We start from the raw sequence: 19,238 nt of genomic DNA on the forward strand, positions 1-19,238 counted from the left end.
CCATGGGAAACCAAGAATTGTAGATTCATGACCACATGTTGTGAATAGTAATGGATTGTTTAAATGCTCAAAATGTATTGTGGTTAAATAATTAGTGTGATCTTGGCAAAGAAGGCTCTATGATCTGTAGGGCTATTGGAATGGAACAAAAATCTCAAGTTTGGGTTCAAGTGCATGGAAAACATTAGATTGATAACTATGCAAAATAAGTAGGTAGAGCATGACCTACAAGCCATCCATCATACACCGAGTTTCATATACCTCCTCGATATGACTATATTTGGTAACCATTGGTGACCGGCTGCTCCTCTTCTAAAACCGGAGGTAGCCGGTAATCCATAGACCGTTGAGAACGTCCACCATTCAAACAGAACCAAATCTCTCTCTCTCTCTCTCTCTGCAGCAGCAAATTCTTCTTCTTCTTCTTCTCCTGTGTGCTTTAGCTTAAGTTGAGGTGTCAACGAAGCCATGGTCAATTCACAGGTCAGTTATCTCTCTCTCTCTCTCTCTCTCTCTCTCTCTCTCTCTCTCTCGTTCATTTTTTTTCTGTTTAAGCTTTCTTCTTATGTGTGTTTGTGCTCCTTCTTTTCTTCCATTCTTCCTCATAGAAGATGTCTTCTGCTGAATCCGGAACGGAGAACAAGGAAATCCATGAGAAGAGATGGATCCTCAGCGACTTCGACATCGGAAAGCCCCTCGGCAGAGGGAAATTCGGTAACGTTTACCTCGCAAGAGAGAAGAAGGTAGACTAAACAATATATCATTTTCTTCTGATAAAGCTTCGATTTTTCTTAGTATCATGCAATCGTGATCTTCTTCCGCCGCATCCTATATACATATGTATATGTTTGTATATATACAGAGCAAGTGCGTGGTAGCGTTGAAGGTGCTGTTCAAGAATCAGCTACAGCAGTCACAGGTGGAGCATCAGTTGAGAAGGGAGATAGAGATCCAGAGCCATCTCAGGCATCCCAATATATTGCGCCTCTACGGCTACTTCTACGATGGGGTATCGAGCTTCATTTCATCTTTTTTATTGTGTAGAGATCGAGAAAAAAATGTCTGATATATGTTGGTAAATCTATATAAACATGTACATAATATACATCAAACTGTTCTTTCAGAGCCGTGTTTACTTGATACTCGAGTATGCCCCCAAGGGTGAGCTCTACAAAGAGTTACAAAGATACAAGGTTTTCAGCGAAAGACGATCAGCTACAGTATGTGCTACTTCCTACTTTTCTTTTATTCTACATTATAGAAGCTTCAATGGATCGATCCATTGTTATCAGAGAATGGTTTTAATATTATCTTATCCTGCGATTTTCAGTACATCGCATCCTTGACTCGAGCATTGATGTACTGCCACGAGAAGCATGTAATACATCGGGATATAAAGCCAGAGAATTTGTTGATAGGCATCAAGGTAATGATTCAAAAGCTTATTAGTGATAATAGATGAAATGAAATCGATTACCAACGATACTATTGATTTACTTCTAGTAATATGGTCTGTTCAATTCATGTGAATATAGTTTATGAATGACAATGCAGGGAGATCTGAAGATAGCAGATTTTGGATGGTCGGTCCATACTTTTGATAGACGGCGTACCATGTGTGGTACTCTTGATTATCTCCCCCCTGAAATGGGTAATTGGATGAATCAACTCTTTTACACCATTGTGTTCATGTGTGTGTGTGTGTGTGTGTGTGTGTGTGTGTGTGTGTGTTGTTTGATCCATCTGAACAATTGTCTTTTTGCATCATTGTGCTTTGCATTATCTGTTCATCTATATAGTATAGCTACAATTGAAGTCTACGTGAATGAACTGATGTCTTTGTCCACCAATATGTTTTAATTGATCTAGTTGATCCATTTGAAGCGATGAATCAAGTCTATGAGAATGAGTGAATGAATGTTGGACTATGAGCAGATAGATACCTATGAATCAAGTTTTTGTGATGAATATATTTCGCCAACATTGCATCATTGATCCATATGAGCCTACGAATCAAGTCTTTGTGTTCTTGCAGTTGAAAGCAAGGATCATGATGCCAGTGTGGATATCTGGAGCTTAGGAGTGCTCTGTTATGAATTCCTATTTGGTTCTCCACCATTTGAAGCAGTTAAACACTCAGATACATATAGAAGGTATTATCATGCAATGATTTGCTAAATGCCAAGTGGCACAAAATTCGAAGCTAAATATAGTGCATTAAGTTGAATCTTAATAGAATCTATGACTACATTATTTATTGGTAAGCAATGAAAGCATGCGTACAAGGAAAGAGAAGCTTAATGCATCCATTGCAACCGCTTATTTGACTAGCAAATACTATGGTTAGGATTTTCTTAAATGGGATGATTAATGATTCTTTGTTGAATGAAATGCATAGAATTGTGAAGGTTGACTTGAAGTTTCCAGCCAGGCCTTTTGTATCACCTCAAGCAAAAGACCTTATCAGCCAGGTAAAATATTCTTGATTTTGGGATAGTTGTATTGGGTCACAGCTGTATTTGGATTAAATCACCACATAAAGATTTTGTCTTTCCTTACATTATACTACATAGCTATTGGTGAAAGACTCATCTCAGCGACTTCCACTCGAGAAAGTTCTCACCCATCCATGGATTGTTGCCAACGCGGATCCGAGTGGTGTATATGCAGTATAGAGAAATTCTACCATGAATACCGGATTGCTTACTTGTTGGATGATGGTGGAATAATTCGTTCTTGTCTACATTGACTGATTTGTTGTACATAACGCGGTAGACATTTACTACCCCTGCCCAGGTCTTCTTGATTAATGGATGTTTTATGTGTTTTCTGCGTGAGGCAACATACATTGCACGTGCAGTCTTTGTGAGATAATGTCATCCCGCTATGCAAGGCTACAAATTGTTGCCCTTCATTCAAAAAGGAAATATTCTTTGGTTTCTTCAGGGAGGAATGTGGGTTCTTTTCATTCATTCTTGATCCATCATTATAGAATTGTCACTTTGTTCCTTGTGTGTATATATTCTTTATATAGCAAACATATTTAACTACTTTTGATACTTGGAAAGATTGACAGTTATTGTATTATTTTTCTGCTGAGTATAAGGAAGTGACAACACATCAATAATGTAGTGTTGTGAGAGGAACAGGTACAAGAAAAGATTAGCTGAGTCTTGCATGAATTTATTGCCTAAGGTTTTGCATTTGTGAGTGTTGTTTTCCATTGGGCACTAGTGATATATATAAATGGGTTGTATGGCTGGGGAGAATGAATGATGCCAGAACCACGAGGGAGAGAAAGAATGTGTAGCCCACATTTCGGTGGAATCTTGTAAATTAAAGAAAAAAGAAGAGGTGTGTGTGTTGATAGTTGATCCTTGATGAACCCAAGGCCTTTCGGTAGTTTATAATTATCACTACTAGGGTAAGTTAGTTACGATAATAAAAAATGTACATGTGTGTGCAAATAAAATTCACGTGAGAGAGAAAAGGAAAGAAAGACATACTAACGTTTTCTAAGACCAAATTTGGCCCAAAGAGAGAGAGAGAGAGAGAGAGAGTCGTTGTGGTAAGGCTATGAAGCGCTATATTTATTGATTTCTTTCTTTCGTGAGCTTACAAATATTGAACGACTGCCATTATGCGATTCACATATTATTATTATTGGCATTCTCATTCCCTTTGGCTATTTGGGCATGAATAATTCATGATTTGACAATCTTTTTCGTCAATGTCATCAATGGGGTAGTTCAAACTTCATATAGTGTGTTCACAGCCTCGACTCTTAAACTATTTAAAATGTGTTATGTGCCCACCTATAAGAGAGTTTTTTTTCCCTTGTTTGCATTGACATACAAATGAACAGTGATCATACAAAACACAGGCGTACAATTTTACTTTCTTGCATATCACCTACATGCAAGAAAGTAAAATTGTATGCCTCTATTTTTTATGCAAGCCTTTTATCATAGGCAATAGTTGCAACTACAATAGCATTGCCGGTGCTTAAGAACACACAATACATGTGAAACTTGCAATTTCTTTATCATAACCCTAACGATGCGTGCCTGATTTTAGGTACATGTTGGTTGTTCTGAATTGAGGAAAACTAGAGTATTGAACCTAGCAAAACAAGTACGCACATTATTCATAAAGGCCAAAGCATAAACCTGGAGTGTGAATAAAATAGATAGTAATTACTAATGATGTTCTTATTATTTGCCCATCCGTTTGGTATTACCTCATTAAAACTTACTAGAAGCTTTTACGAATAATAATAGTTGGTCGAAATAGGGGGAAAACATTGGGATATTGATGATGCGCACCATTTCCCATAAGAAAACATCCCTTTATATTAAAATTGACATTATCATGGCCAGGTGAATAACAAAACCATTAACACCAAAAGAAGCAACAAAAGATAGAAGTTCACAGCTCATCAAGTTCACCCATAAAAGTCGTTGAAATTGATGCGAGTTTGTTGGGAATGATATGACTAAAATAAAATGCAAATAAATAGGGAGCAAATCCAAACAAGAGATGCGGATTATTTCCATGTCCTTTTTTTATAACCTTTCTAAACTATAACTATTAAGGCAAATTTTTCCAAGTTTCATCCCCATTTTGACCTCTTTAACAACATTAAAATATTTGCACGTGTCAAAACATCAACTGCCATCATGTTCACAAGGCTTTATTCTAATGTTGAGATACTCATCAATTGTTGATGTACCAAGACATTCTCATGTGTCAACACATCAATTGTCATCATGTGCACGAAGCTTCTACCCTAACACTGAGATACTCATCAATTGTGTGTTGTTTCTTTTATTCTAAACATCCTGTGAACATTATTGCATGCCTATAATCCTCGTTCATTTGCTTATTTTCTCTATGTGTCAAGGGTGTGATAAAACTATGGTGAACAATACAAAGTTTTTTTGTTTCTTCCATTTATTGAGGCTTTATATACATAGTGAAGGACTATACAGCAAGTATCTTATTTCTATTTTGTAGCATCCAGACAAAAGAGTGCCCACAATCATAAAGAAGGATAGAATTGACTTAAACAATGTTGTGATATTAGAAAGCACACATGTAACCACTAAGCTAGTATGTAATTGGCAATAAAATAGATTAATGGCATCTCTTTATTATGAAAATACGAATGAGGTCTATAAAAATGTGAACAGGTAAGTAAATTGGCACAAATTGTAATAATATAAAATTAAATCAAACAATCACAATGCCTTCGCTCCACGTCAACAAATTAACCTCCATATCTTTCCTTCAATTGATCCACAGGCTCCTCTTCCATAATCTTAGGATGGCGCTCTAAATATTGTCGAATTGTTGTCTTCCGGTCTCCCAGATAAGTATGATCAAGGAAGTTCTCAAAAGCTTCATTGCCGAGGTTTTTTGCTGCCAGCACACTGTAAACATAGGGTTATTCAAAGATATTATCTACATTAATGAGCTTCTTGTATCATATCATATCGAGCCCATTCACAAGCATATAACAACAAATGCACAAAATATTGTTAGACCTTGTTCTTGTTCTTATACCAACAGAAACCATCTTCCTTCCCCAAGAGAAACCATCTTCCAAGAACATGTGCCCAAAATGTATTATGTGCATCTTATCATTCTAAACTTTCTATTTGGGAGCCATATTTGAGTTTCATCATAAAGCCATAGGCATTATTCTTCTGGAAAGTGATTCTAACATTGGAAGGAAAACGCCACGTGAGAATTGTCCATGTTTAGCTTAGTGAAGCAAAAACAAAAGTGGTACTTACCAATGCCGAAGGTAAATACGACAAGGAAATATATCATCACGCCATACTTTATCAATTCCATATCGTCCATACCGGTTGAAAAATTCCTCCTTGCTCCCTGTATTAAAATGATGAAAATCACACATACACACAAAAGGCTACATATATAGACAGGATAAGATTTTTGGCATTACTACCTTTGCAATGGTTTTCAAAGTATTCCTCATCAGTAGAGCGGGCGCAAATCACCTATATCATTGAATCTACTCTGAGCAAGTCGTAGTTCAGAACTCTATTGCAAGCTCACTTGTAAATAATAATAAGTGTTTACCATTGGTTGAGAATACGGGGTTCCATCGAGAGTCTCTGGAAAAACCTTTACATCCACAGGCACTATAAAGATTCAGGTTTTATGAGATAAGCCAGGAGACAAACAAAATCAGACAAATAAGAAATAAAACACAACTTACTGTTAGAAAGCGAAACTCATGTTCCCTCTCGATGAATGCTGGTACCTGAAACAAGACATAATCAGATGTGATGAGCTTTTCTCACTTTTTTCTTTAGAGACATGAAGCATCTGCTTTCCCTAAATCGAACTACTATTGAATAAAACTGGGTGAATACATATAAACAGAAGGGAAAAGCAGTAAGACAAAGTAAACACATAAAACTGCACATAGTTGTATGATGAGAGAGAAGACTAAACCAGCAAAAGTCAGACAATGGAAGGCAATCCCAAAGAGTCAAACTCAAGCCTCAAACAGAGAAGTTTGGAGAATCTGTGGAAACCTTGTCAAAGGCAGAAGAAAACCTGTGTGCAAATAACATTGTTGGATACCCCAAGTCATCGTTCTTAAATGGAAGATTGGGAATTAGATGAGCAAGATCACAAGGATCTGATAAGCCTGAAGAAAACATTCGTTTCTGAGTAGGTGAAAACATGACCATCTCTACATCTGACGTGGAAAAGAGATCGGGAAAGTAGCTATAAATGTGATTCAGTAGGAACGAGAGAGGTATGTTGAACAGACAGGGAGGAGAATGAAGGTTATTGATTTGTAAACATTCAATCAAGACAATCAATCTCTGTAAGATAAAAAGGTCTTTCGGTTTTACATAAAAAGAAGGATGTAAATTAACTTTATCAAAAAACCATCAGACCTGCCAGAAGGCTCAATTCTGATGGTTATACACTAGTATATCCAAGTACTATATAGCTATAGTGACTTGGTCATCAGTTAATGATGATAGAAGCTGAGCTGAATAACCACGGCGGGGAAGTACTGCCAAGAAATGTCTGCAAGAGACAAATTGAACAGAAGGAAAGAATGCCCTCAGAAGCAAGGAAAGCCTGCGTTTTTTTCCTCCACTGCCCTTGATTCCTCAAGGTGTGAATGAGCTCATCCCATATATTGACTAATGTTGGCAAAATGGAATGAGTCTCAAAGCCTAGAATGTAGGATAATGAATTTTCCAAATACACATACTAGCAATTGTACACAAATAATGTCTAAGATAATTATCTGTCTCTTTGAAGGGGAACATACTCAAAATGCCTCAGAAATGTCTTTTAGTGGCAAGCATGAGTACCACGTCTAAAAAACTCCTCCATTGAACAAATGTACACATGATTTATGCTGTAACTAGAAAATGGCTGTCGAAGAGATATATCCAGTATGGGGCCAGCATGCAGAAGGAATACAACAGCAGCACATCACACTCCATGAGCATGCAATAGATGAGTGTAAAGGTGAGTGCTGAGAGATGGACGGAGGGATACCAGATTAAGAGTCGGTGACCACTTGGAATAGTCACCACAAGGTGTTATTTTTGTGTTGACTGATGGCCAATGGGAATTCAAGCCTCAGTAAAGGTAATCAAGACATCATTCGGTACTACTTTTTTTTATGACATTATTACTTTTTTTTCATTATTGCTTATATTTTACTTGCTCCCTAGAACTCTCGAAATCAGCCAAGACAATATTAACATTGCATGGCCAGTGTGAAACGGCCGATGGCAAAGGGTACCTAGAGCAGTAGGGCTTGGGATTGGAATGTAGTCAAGTTAGCATTAAGTGTAGACATGTCCCTGTCCAATCATATAAGTGTGCTTATTAAGTCAACTCAGGTTAGGTCCTACATAGAAGCACTTAAAAATTATGAGTGACAAAATATTTTTTCAAGAGATGGCACTTGACTACTTGAGCAACATTACCAATTTACCTTATTCAAAGAAAACCTCTTTTTTATGAAGAATTCACCACAAAACTTTAGAAATAAAGAAAGAAACAAATATAAACATCTTTTAAGAGGCCAAGATGGGCTATGAAATCTGAAACAGAGATTATACCTTAAGATGTCTCGTTTTATATAACAAATCAAAATACAGGTACCAATGAGTATTGTTAGCTAAGAACATAAGATTTTGGACTTAAATAGATTGAAACTTCAGCCTTCAAAATATCGCCAACCTGGGCTGATCCAAGTCGGAGAGTTCTCCGAAGAAAGGGAAGCACCTTCAGTGCCAGATAATAATGTCCTTTATTTGTTGATGACAATGATGATGGGGCCATGGTCCATGACAAATTGCAAATGCACGATCTATTGTAACCCTTTCAAGTGTCTTGATCAAGATCCCATTTCTATAACCCTTGATTGATTTGCAGCATGAGAAAGAGTTATGGAGCTACGGAAAGCTGTGATGGTTATTTGTTGATTCAGATTAAGTCCCACATAAAGCCACTTAGAAGTTCTACGTGATTGGATTAAGATTATTTTTTAAGAGGTGACACATGACAATATGAGCAACATTACCTTATTCAGAGAAAACCTATTGTTTATGTAGACCACCATCCAAACTTTAGAGAAAATGGAGTCATTTTACTGAGCTGAAATCTACAAGGGTCACAACAGATTTCCTTCCTTTTCTATTAATGCTCAATGGAGAGTACCTCAGAAGTTCTACATACAAGTTCTTGTGGCTGAAATAGTCTTCAAGTACTGGTTGGAGTTTCTCAGCTTTGGGATTTCCCTTATTGTTTCTCAGGTGACACTCTTCAAAGTTTTTGTGGCTGAAATAGTCTACAAGTACTGGCTGTGTTTCTCAGGTTTGGGATTTCTCTTATTGTTTCTTGGGCGCAACACTTTGAAGCCAACACACTGTCAAATTCATTGTTCAAGAGAAATCGACTGCTTGGATGTGAAATTAGGTCTTTTTGAGCCCAAAACCTTAAGAAGGTTATTCATCGTTTTATATAACATTTCTCCAGTCATGAAATTGACCCAAACTGGTCGTTCAAGTTGGTTCTGAAAAGGTTATGACATGAAATTTGAACTATAATAGCATGATTCCTCACTCTTGGATTCTGAAGAAGTTACTACATGGAAATATAATACCTCTGAAATACGTATCTCGAACCCCGTGATAATTAGTACTTCTCCATCCCATGGCTCAACGCTTACACTTGATATCTCCTGCAGAAGTCAGTATGATGCAAATTAGCATTATCACCTCATGAACATCATGGTTTGTGTGATGAGACACAGATATATTACCTTAGTTTCAAGATTGGCTATGCCTCTTTCGAAGAAAATAGGCGCAACATGTCCAAAAACACGTCGAAATCCACGCAGTCTTGCTAATCTAAAATTCTGCAGAGCAGGAAATGTGTGTCTTGCACTTTTCTCTGTGCATTCAAAGGAGATTTATTTAGTTTGCCACAAATATTAAAATTATAGTAAGTTATCTTATAAGAATCTTAGTGTGTTGATCATTGTTCCTAAAAAAACCAAAAATAATGAAAGGAAAAATCCCACAGTTATTCTTTACAGAGACGTGGGTAGATTATATTTTACCACATTCATTATAGTTTCTAACTAATACATTCATTGCTAAAATATTTTGACGCAGTTAAGAAATGAGAATGACAAAGTTTCAATGTCCCTAGGAAATTATGGTCCCACAAATATATACATGCGTTTATGTATAGAAGCCATTCACATACTTGTATACATACACTATATTTGTCATTATTGAGTTATTAAGAACTATGTTCTTGTTGATTGGAGGATAAATAGTCAAGTGACCTGTAGAGGTTGTACCTGAACAGGAATTGGGTTCAGTGGCAGAAAGAAGGAAATGAAAGGAAAGATTCCAACTTCTACAGATATATTTCGAGAGGTTTTCTAGATTGACACCAGCTACGATAAAGGCATTCATCAATCAAAATGAAATCAGAAGCTGCCAATGCAGCTAATAACCTTGACTACTGAGCGGTTACTACTTAAGCTTGTGGCTGTGCATACCTCAACGATGCTAAAATAAGGTCCTAAAACATAATTCTTAATAGACAATGAACTTAGGCACATGCAACATAGGTGTGCATATATGGATATACCTTTTTCTATGTGCATACAAACTAAGTAACCGATAATCATACAATTTTTCAAGTACTGCTAGTATATGGTAGGATTTTCATTAGAATAGCCGGATGATCCTCCATATCGAAGAATTCTTATAAGCGCACCTGTTGTGTTAATGCATTTAATAATATTATCCAAAGTGAAGGGAAAGTAGATATTTGTCAAAAGGCTCGAAATTCGCAGACACTGTTTAAAGCAGCAAAATGACATTTGCAAGCATTCATGTCTTCTCGTGAGACTTGAAAGATTTCCATATCCTGTTTTCAACACGCAAATTCCAAACAACATAAAAGAATACCCTGACGTGCACTCACTAGGATAACCCGGCATTCTCTCTTCGGCCATGAAAACTAACACAAACAGAGAGAATAATGAGAAATTAGGCTGCAAGGGGGAAGAGCCATGTTTCTCTGCATAAAAGAGTTGTATGATACTGACTGATTGACGAAATGAGTGTGTTTGTGTGATACCTGCCTGACAAGAGAGAGCCGAAGCCAGCGATGGAAAGAAGGCCATCAGAGGTGGCGATCCTTTTGAAATCGTCCATCACGCGGAGCTCCATCCTTCTTCTGCGGCGGCCCAAGCAAAAACAATGGGGGAAAAAAAGCTTCCTCGCTCACCACCTGATCTGATCTGATCTGATCTGATCAGAGCAGAGCAGAGCAGATCTGTTCTGTTCTGTTCTGTTCTGGCGGATGCTTTCGCGTCTAGCTAATGGAACTTTAGGAAATAAGAGAATTGGGCAGAAGACAAGAGTTAAGCAACTTTGTATGCGTAATGTTTCTCGGAAAAATAAGGATGCAAGAATGTACATATGGATGGATGGATGTGTAGCTGTTTAGGGTTAATTTTGGGGTTTCCTCAAGGTTGAAGGTTTAAGTTTCGGTTCCCGGTATTTAGGATATAGGAGTATGTATGTGCAAGCCCTCATTGTTAATCTTTGCATTTGCACTACGTGTTAGCATTCACTAGTCAAATGCTCTGCTCTAGGAGGTTAGCTTAAACATGAGGAATTGTTGTTAGCTCTTATCACTATTGTTTTTCCCCTAGTGATCAATGTCTACACTTCAAGATATGATACAACTACAAGATCCATTGATGTGTAAGAGGCAGATAAGTGTAAGATGCATGGTATGTTTGCTGAAATTCAAATAAAGCATGCAACATGCTTGTGGAAAGACATGCCCAAAGTTAAATACATGATAAGGTATGATTGTCATTGTGCATGTGACCCAAGAAGATGTGCAAATGTCATTTGAAGGTGCAAATCAGCAAAGCATTGTGGATGCACATTTCATGTAAATGTAAACCAAATGCAGGTCTGAAGCATGAAATTGTCACAATTTATGTCAATGGCCAGCATATCGGACATGACCCTATATCGCATCATGATGTTTGTCAGTTCCTTGTATATCCAAATGATACAAATTGTTGCATGGATAATCTTTTTGGTATAGGACGTGCAATGCACGTTGCCAAGATGGGCATTAGGAAAGAATATTTTCATAAGTCTAAGGCCACTCCATTAGAACATTATGTTATAAGTTCTTTGTGATGACCAAATGAGGTGCATAATACAAACTAGAAAGCATGCATCTATGGCCAAAGTTTGGTAGGTTATTTGCATATGGACATGTTGATATTACTAACCTTGTGGAACGACATTTGCAATTTATTAAATACACAACCAATTACTGAGTTAATATATGCTTTAATTGGGAATAATGTTTTTAGGACTTGTGTTGGAGGTACTGTGATAGAATGGTATAAGCAAAACCGAGAGATATGTGAGATAGTAGATTCTAGCCTTGGGCAAATTGTAAGGATCAAAGGTTGAGATTGAAAGATGCGGAGAGGATACTAGAAAGGTATGCAGTTGATACCAATACAAGCCAATTTGTGGACGAGGCAAGTTTTTTTTTAAAGAATTTTGAGTATGGCAACTTTGCATGTTACAATATGTCAATTCAATGCTCTAATTGTGATTGTCAAGATAGCACAAGTAAATGTAAGCATCTACATGTGGAAATGAATGTGATAACAAAAGAGGGTGATTCATGGACGTCTCAAATACACTAGCAATAACATTATTTGAGCTAGGATTGCAATCTATCAATAGCATTCGTTGATGATGAGGATGTTTGCAACAAATGGCAACGTTGACACATAAGCTTTTGTTGCATTTCAGATGAACTTATTAGCAACTCCTTAAACAAAAACAAATGATTCACGAGAAAACTATACAGAGGTACTCGTCATACTAATAAGAGGTATTTTTATTGACTTTCTTGATCTTTGATTTTTTTTTATATCTATCATTTCTTGCTATGATGAAAGCTTCCTTGATCTCTGAAATTGTTCCCTCTCATCTTACAATTTTTCTAAGTGTGAACTAGGTACCTCTTACATATATTAAAAATACAAAAAATCAGACTTATGGCAGCTCCTAACAATCGGCAACGGTTCAGTTTGAACGGAACGGAACTGCAGCTTAACGGTTTCAACAGTCAGAAACCGCTTAAATGGTTTTTATTTATTTGTTTTTTTTAAAATTAAAAAAAATGTTTTAAAATAATCTTTTCATTTTCAGACCTTATTCTCACATTTTAGGAACATCTTTAAAATTTTAAAAATTTTAAAAAATGAAATATTATAAATTTAAAAAATTTAAAATTTTGACCTAAGTTGAAAACTGAAACCGAACCATGAAACTACGGTTTTTACGGTTTAATGGTTTAACGGTTTCAAAAATGTTTAATGGTTCGGTTCGGTTTAGTTCAAGTTTCAAAAAATTCAAACGGTTCGGTTTGGACCTTCTCAACCGAACCGTTGCCAATTGTTAGCAGCCCCAAAATACAACATGCACATCAAGCCATACCAACACGTAACAATTCCATGCCATTGTGCTTGGTCCAGTGCTCTAATCTTTGTACAAAAAACTAAAACTATAAGCCATTTAAGAGGTGATATCTAAATATTGAAATATAAAATTTGAAGACACACAAACTTTGTTGATTCCAAGCTTGTAAAGGCCACGATCTATACACCATTGGGTTGTGATGTTTGTTATATGGATCTTTTGATGTTGGTTCTCCAATATGATCTGGTGGCCTTCATTGTTGCACTGGAGTCTAGACAATGGCTACACATAATTGCATCGTATGCCTCAATGCACGTGAAGACTTTTTATATAATGGATCCATGAATATTATCCCGTTGTCCACTTTATTTGCATTCAACCCATTGGTAACACTTGTGATTTTGATCCAACGAACCCAATGTTCAACATGCCCCCCATTTTCCATGGTTAAGCATTTGCCATCCGAGACGAGAACTATGAAGACACTAACACCAAGAATACATGTAAAGCTCATGAGGGAACTGGGAAAAGGGTGGAAAGAGTACATCTCAGTTAAAAGCTTGTAGGCAAATGGACACTATACTTTGAAAGGATCCAATGTCATTGCAAAAAACTATATAAATTGACTTTTCGATAACGTTATAGTAACTCTTCTTCTCCGTGGTCTCTCTCTCCTTTCACATAGGTAAGCACCCTAGTCCGTTCTTCTCCTTAATCTCTTCTTATTTTGCGTATCATTAGTTTGATTAATAAGAGTCATGTGAGGTCAACTAAAGCCATCCCTTTATTCAAGAAGGAGAGGCCAAAGTGTTATTTGACAATCCCTTCTCATTGAGTCTCTGTTTACATGTTTTGAACAATTACCACTCAGTATAACATGTGATAAAACACTCTCTATGTATAAGTGATGGCAACGGGTTGTAACTTGTGGGTCCGAGAGAGGGCCTCATTCCCATTGTCATGGAAATGGAAACACAACCAAGTATGTATCATTGTATTGTGTGTGTGTGTGTGTGTGTGTGTGTGTGTGTGTGTGTGTGGAGAAAGAGGGGGGTTTGCAGGGTCAAGTCACACTTTCTTCATGTTTTGTTTGTTTGTACTATGATTGGGTATGCATACATACTACATACGTATACATACAAAAAAGGAATGGTCAGGTCAATGAGTGAGTGAGTCAATGGCCATGGCTAGTGAAGGAAGGAATTGCATGGATGAATTGAGTGTGAGTGAGTGGGAGGGGAGATATGGTGGTGGACCGTGGTGGTCACTGGTGTGTGTGTGTAGTAGTAGTAGTAGTCGTCCGTGAGAGAGTTGAGGCAGCTGCTATGCTATGCTATGCTATGCTATGCTAATTAATATGTGACAGACAGACAGACAGACAGACAGGCTTGTGGAGACAGAGTTGAATGAGGAAGTCATAAAGCGAGCCTCTGCTTCAGGGACCCGATTTGCTCTACCCTTTTCGGGCCCTTCCGCTGCTTCATGCAAATGTGATCCAGCCACTCCCTCCCTCCCTCCTTCACTCTCCCTCCTCACATCCTCTACGATGCTGCTGCTGCTGCCCTCCCTCCTTCTTCTTCTTCTGAGACCAGATGCACCTCCATCTTTTACGACCCTCTTCCTCCTCCTCCTCCTCCTCCTTCTCTTCCCCCACAACACTGTGGAATCCGCAAGCTAATGCAGCTTCCATGAAGTGTATGAACCACATCTCCGCCTCCTCTTGCAAGAGTTTGGCGACAGCCATCGTCTCTTGCAAATGCCATTGCTGCTTCTTCGTCTCATGCTGCCGCTGCTGCTGATCAGGAGAGCAGCATTTCTTGGCTCTTGGATCACCTGACCTTTTCATGGATTGCTTCTGCTTCCCAGCCGCAGGAGACGAGGGTTTGGCTTCTGGTTTCACCATGTTTCCAGCTTTAACGAGGTTGCTTCTCGCCGCAGCTGGGCCGCTCTTCTTCACATAAATGTTGTTTTGGCTATGGTTAGAAGAAGAAGAAAGTACGGGCCTTCTTCCAGTCGCAGTCGCAGCGGCAGCGATGGCTGTGCTTATTCTGGGTGGTGGAGGAGGGGGAGCCATGGGTGGCTTATCAACAGAAAATGGGGAGGATGCACCTTCATCATGATTCCGGACACATTTCTTCGTCTTCTCTGAAACGTTGGTCTCAGAGTGATTCTCCTCCTGCCGCAGCCTCTCATCTCTCATGAAGCAGCAGGCGTCCAAATCGGCCGACAGAGCTGCATCGATCCATGACATGGCGCCTTCTCGCTTCTCCTCCAATAGCTTCTGGACCTTCGTCTCCTCCTTCCCTTCATCATCATCGATCCATGACATGCCACCATCATCATCCATGGCCAAGACTTCCGACCTTTCCTGTAGCAGCGCTTCAACACAAGAGGTGGACTGCAAGAGAGCTTGGTAGAATCTCAGAAACCGCCTCATGTACAATTGATGATCTTGGAACTTTCGTAGAGAGCGTATATCTGCAAAATCACTGTGAGAAAGAAAAAACAAAACCCATGTACATCCACGGTGAGTGAGGCGTGCAGAGAGTTAAAAATTAAATTCTTGGTGTGTCTGTGGGTTCAGCAGCAGCCCAAACAAAATAAAATAAAATCTAAACCACGGATCGATCGATCGATCGATCTGAGGAGAGATTTAAGGAAAAGCATAGTGCCGTTACTGACCTCAAGCTTTTTAGGATACTCTCTGTCACCGAAGCCTCGTATAATGCCTCTGCAACATTTTTGCATACCGTCGAATGCCTCCGAGCAACTCTCTACTACATGGACGACATGGGATGGGGTTATTCCTCAATAATTAGTTTAGTTTGTGGTGGGTGGTGATGCTAATACATTCTTCCTCTCTAACCCAGCCATTAAACAGGAATGGGCAATCGGATGGATTTTCAAATTTCTTTTGGTGTGCTCTACCTGGCCTGAGGATGACAAAATGGAGGGTAGATTTTCCCAGTAAGAAGACGTGAAGGAATTTCTTCTTCTACTCAAGCTCCTCCTGCGGTTGAGTCCTACATTATCAGGCAAGGATGCTGCCGCCCCTGATCCATCCTGTGATAGATGCTCTTGCTCAGCTGCCACGCTTGCCCCTACCTGCATGCATAAAATGGAAGGCATTTGGTGTGTAATTTAGTGAATCTGTTACATTTTAGAACTCCAGAGTTTGAAAAGAACAGGACATGGAGAGTTCTGGGGAGAATCACCTTACCATAGTTACAGCATTATGGCTCAGTGTCAATAACTGTATCCTGTTGTTGTTGTTGTTTTTCATTGGATAGACTGAATCACAATCATCTTTGAATACTTGTAATATCTTCCCTGATCTACCTGCATCATCATACGTTGCAGAATCTGTGTCAGGAAGAAGATGACCCATCCGTGTGGATCTCTGTTTATTGCGACAGTTACCTTCAAATGGGCCATTAGTAGTTCTGTCGAAGCTGAACGCTGTGTTCTCTGGTTCATCTCTGTGAATGAAGTGAGAGGCTTGCCGTCCGGATAGGCTTTGTCGAATCTCTCTGTTGGGGGACGAACGCACCGAAAAACTAGAAGAAACCGGCCTGATTCGGCTTTGGCTTCTTCCTCTTATTCTTTCTTTCTGGCGAAGTATCATTGATTTGACCACACCTTTCTGCGACTGTCCGGTGGACCACAATGCCCTCTGGAAAGAGCGCCTGCCAGCATTATGAGAGGCAGTGGCCGGACATTGAGCGTGCATACGCTTCATTTGTAAGAATTCATGTGGAATAGCCATGCCATAGTCCTCGTGCTGCTGCTGCTGCTTGAGAGACGAAGGTGTGGTAATGCCTGGCTGTAGGGGAGAATCATGATAACATTCCGATATATATTCTTCCATGGAAGTCCACCGTCTAGAAGGTTTAGGCACCATTGTGGGGTCGGCCATTGTGGTACCAATGCCTGATAGGCAGCAAGAGATGTGCTCGGCCGTTCTGGTTCCAGTTCCAGTTCCAGTTCCAGTTCCGCAGGAGGCAACCATCCTGATATGAGCAGCGGTGGTGCTGGCATCATCATCATCATCATCATCATCATCCATGTAGTTAGGATGGAGGGCAAGTAGTTCACGGGGGGCGCCCACAAACGCATGCCGACCGGCCACAAGTTTGAGGCGCGTGAGGTGGGGCCGGACAAGGGGCGGGAAGTCCAAGTCCAGTGGTGGCAGGCCGGGCACGCGAGGGGCCTCCTCGAACCTCTCCACATACACGAATTGGCCGAGCTGTATCTTGTTGGTGAGGATCATGTGGTCCAGCTCAGGGGCCACAGAGACGAAGGCGGAGTGGGAGGAATCAGAGAGCTTGAGGAAGAAGCCGTGGGTAGGCCAAAGCTCCGAAGCACCACCGGTGCCGAGGCGGGCGGGGACTATGCCGATGACCTGCAAGAGCACGGAACGATGCACTCCCCTCACCTTCACGTCCGACCCCATGTGTTGGATGAGCTTTACTAGCATTCCAGGTGTGAGAGATGCCATAACCACAGACTACTACCGCAACCCTGATTGATGATGGACTGACGAGGATGATGATAGATGATAGATGAGGAACCTTCCTTATATGTACATAACATACATACATACATACATACATACATATAGAGAGATATGGAGAGAGAGAGAGAGAGAGAGAGATGACGTACTTGGACTCTGACTGGATGACTGACTGTCTCTGTCTGTCGCATGTAATCTTTGTATCTTGATAGGTAGGTAGGAAGTAGGAGAGAGATTCGCAAGACTTAAGGGAAAGGGTGGGAGAGTTAGGTCAGTAAGTAAAAGTAAAGTGGAGAAATGAGTGTTGTGGTGCAAGAGACCGACCTCTACAACAAACATAATATACATAATGTGAGCTTGTGGTCTGAGGCTTGTATTCACGTCCTCAGGCTCCCGTATATGAAAACTACGATTAACCACGTAGTTAAAGGAGGCACTGATGTATCTATAAAGGCTAGAGTATCTATATATACATCATAGTCCGGTGATTAGAAATTTTGCTTGAGATCCATCATTATTTGAGGGAGACAATGTCTTTGCACTTCTCTCACCTATCTAGAGGTTGCATAACCGAAAGGGAAGTGCACAAAGAGTGGCCGAGCACAACCTTTCTCTATTGCTTTGCACAAACTTGCAAGATCAAGATTTGGACATCGTTGGATGGTAAAACTGATTGGATGTTCAAAAAAATCATAAAGATCGTTTCTCTAGATCCCCATAGATACATTTGTTCTCCAAAGCTTTACCCTTATGACCGTCGAACATGGATATAATCCATTTCCTTGATACTCAATGCTAAAGATGCAACTCACCCATCATTATTAATATTTGACGTGGGTTGTTCTGCGTCTAAAGATTATTTTCCAACCGTATCTTTTCAGGGAATATATGATTATCTTGGAGTTGGTGTTGCACCTTCATGATTAGCGATAGATATATGATGCTTCTTGTTTGAAACTTCATAGAAAGATATATGAAACTTAGAGACTTTTTGTGTGGCCGTAGATTGATTTGTGAAGTGTCACTAGATTGTTGTATGAAGAATAAACCGAGGAAGTATGATTTTCGAATTTAGTGTTTGTATTATCCTTATGGCTAGATATAACAACTTCAAAATACTCTATCATCAAATTATCAAAGTATGCATATATTACTTGTTTGACAATGTAACTTTTGGCCCTATGTTCCATTAGGAATGGCACTTTGAAGCTAGAAGCCATCAAATATAATCCAATATCTCCTTATTGCTTCTTACTTACAAAAACATGTTCCTCTCTTGATGATTCTTAAAGGATGCTTTCAACCATACTAATGCATATTAGGTACAACCAAACACCTACATACACATAATATTTTCAATCTTTGTGCACTCTAAATAATGCCATTAATATAAACAAAATTTCAACCAAATACAAATCTTGTAAGATGATTCACTTAAGTATAGTGTAAATACATACAAACATCATGTAGTTCTTTCTCTATAGACCAAGAATTGAAAATAATCTGAGATTAAGCATTACAAAAAGATGTACACAAACACCAAATAATAGCTAAATGTTCACTCTAAATAATACTAATGATGTATATAAAAACATAGATTGCAAACATTCAGTATTGTGGACTACTAGATACACAAAAGTTGGCACATTATCGAATGCATG

At 39.1% G+C, this 19,238-nt stretch overlaps 3 protein-coding genes across 5 annotated transcripts; 1 reads left to right on the forward strand and 2 right to left on the reverse strand.

The window, feature by feature from the left end:
- Window positions 1–382: 382 nt before the first annotated feature.
- Window positions 383–3,012, forward strand: LOC147860221 (serine/threonine-protein kinase Aurora-2-like). Of its 2 annotated transcripts, none has more exons than XM_087325187.1 (9): window positions 383–483; window positions 612–743; window positions 863–1,009; window positions 1,125–1,220; window positions 1,331–1,426; window positions 1,555–1,651; window positions 2,036–2,153; window positions 2,399–2,471; window positions 2,574–3,012. In XM_087325187.1, the coding sequence occupies exons 1-9, from the start codon at window positions 469–471 to the stop codon at window positions 2,673–2,675; spliced, it is 876 nt and encodes a 291-aa protein (XP_087181313.1). In that variant the 5' UTR covers window positions 383–468; the 3' UTR covers window positions 2,676–3,012. The 2 variants fall into 2 exon arrangements, with proteins under 2 accessions (XP_087181313.1, XP_087181312.1); XM_087325186.1 differs by having other exon boundaries at window positions 389–483; window positions 609–743.
- Window positions 3,013–5,132: 2,120 nt separating this feature from the next.
- Window positions 5,133–10,814, reverse strand: LOC147860222 (uncharacterized). Of its 2 annotated transcripts, none has more exons than XM_087324908.1 (8): window positions 10,679–10,814; window positions 9,338–9,468; window positions 9,179–9,256; window positions 6,248–6,292; window positions 6,109–6,153; window positions 5,975–6,026; window positions 5,799–5,895; window positions 5,133–5,432 (listed from the first exon to the last, which is right to left on the reverse strand). In XM_087324908.1, exons 1-8 carry the CDS (start codon window positions 10,764–10,766, stop codon window positions 5,270–5,272), a joined length of 699 nt encoding a protein of 232 aa, XP_087181034.1. In that variant the 5' UTR covers window positions 10,767–10,814; the 3' UTR covers window positions 5,133–5,269. The 2 variants fall into 2 exon arrangements, with proteins under 2 accessions (XP_087181034.1, XP_087181035.1); XM_087324909.1 differs by having other exon boundaries at window positions 10,675–10,811.
- Window positions 10,815–14,583: 3,769 nt separating this feature from the next.
- LOC147860223 (protein CORTICAL MICROTUBULE DISORDERING 2-like) lies at window positions 14,584–17,562 on the reverse strand. The gene is made up of 4 exons (XM_087324093.1): window positions 16,285–17,562; window positions 15,993–16,169; window positions 15,747–15,838; window positions 14,584–15,553 (listed from the first exon to the last, which is right to left on the reverse strand). Exons 1-4 carry the CDS (start codon window positions 17,560–17,562, stop codon window positions 14,584–14,586), a joined length of 2,517 nt encoding a protein of 838 aa, XP_087180219.1.
- Between the last annotated feature and the right edge of the window lie 1,676 nt (window positions 17,563–19,238).

The sequence above is a fragment of the Azolla caroliniana genome, unplaced genomic scaffold (genome assembly GCF_043228905.1).
Source record: "Azolla caroliniana isolate FFs.n. ecotype wild unplaced genomic scaffold, voAzoCaro1.0.p SCAF_9, whole genome shotgun sequence".
Lineage (NCBI taxonomy): Eukaryota > Viridiplantae > Streptophyta > Polypodiopsida > Salviniales > Salviniaceae > Azolla > Azolla caroliniana.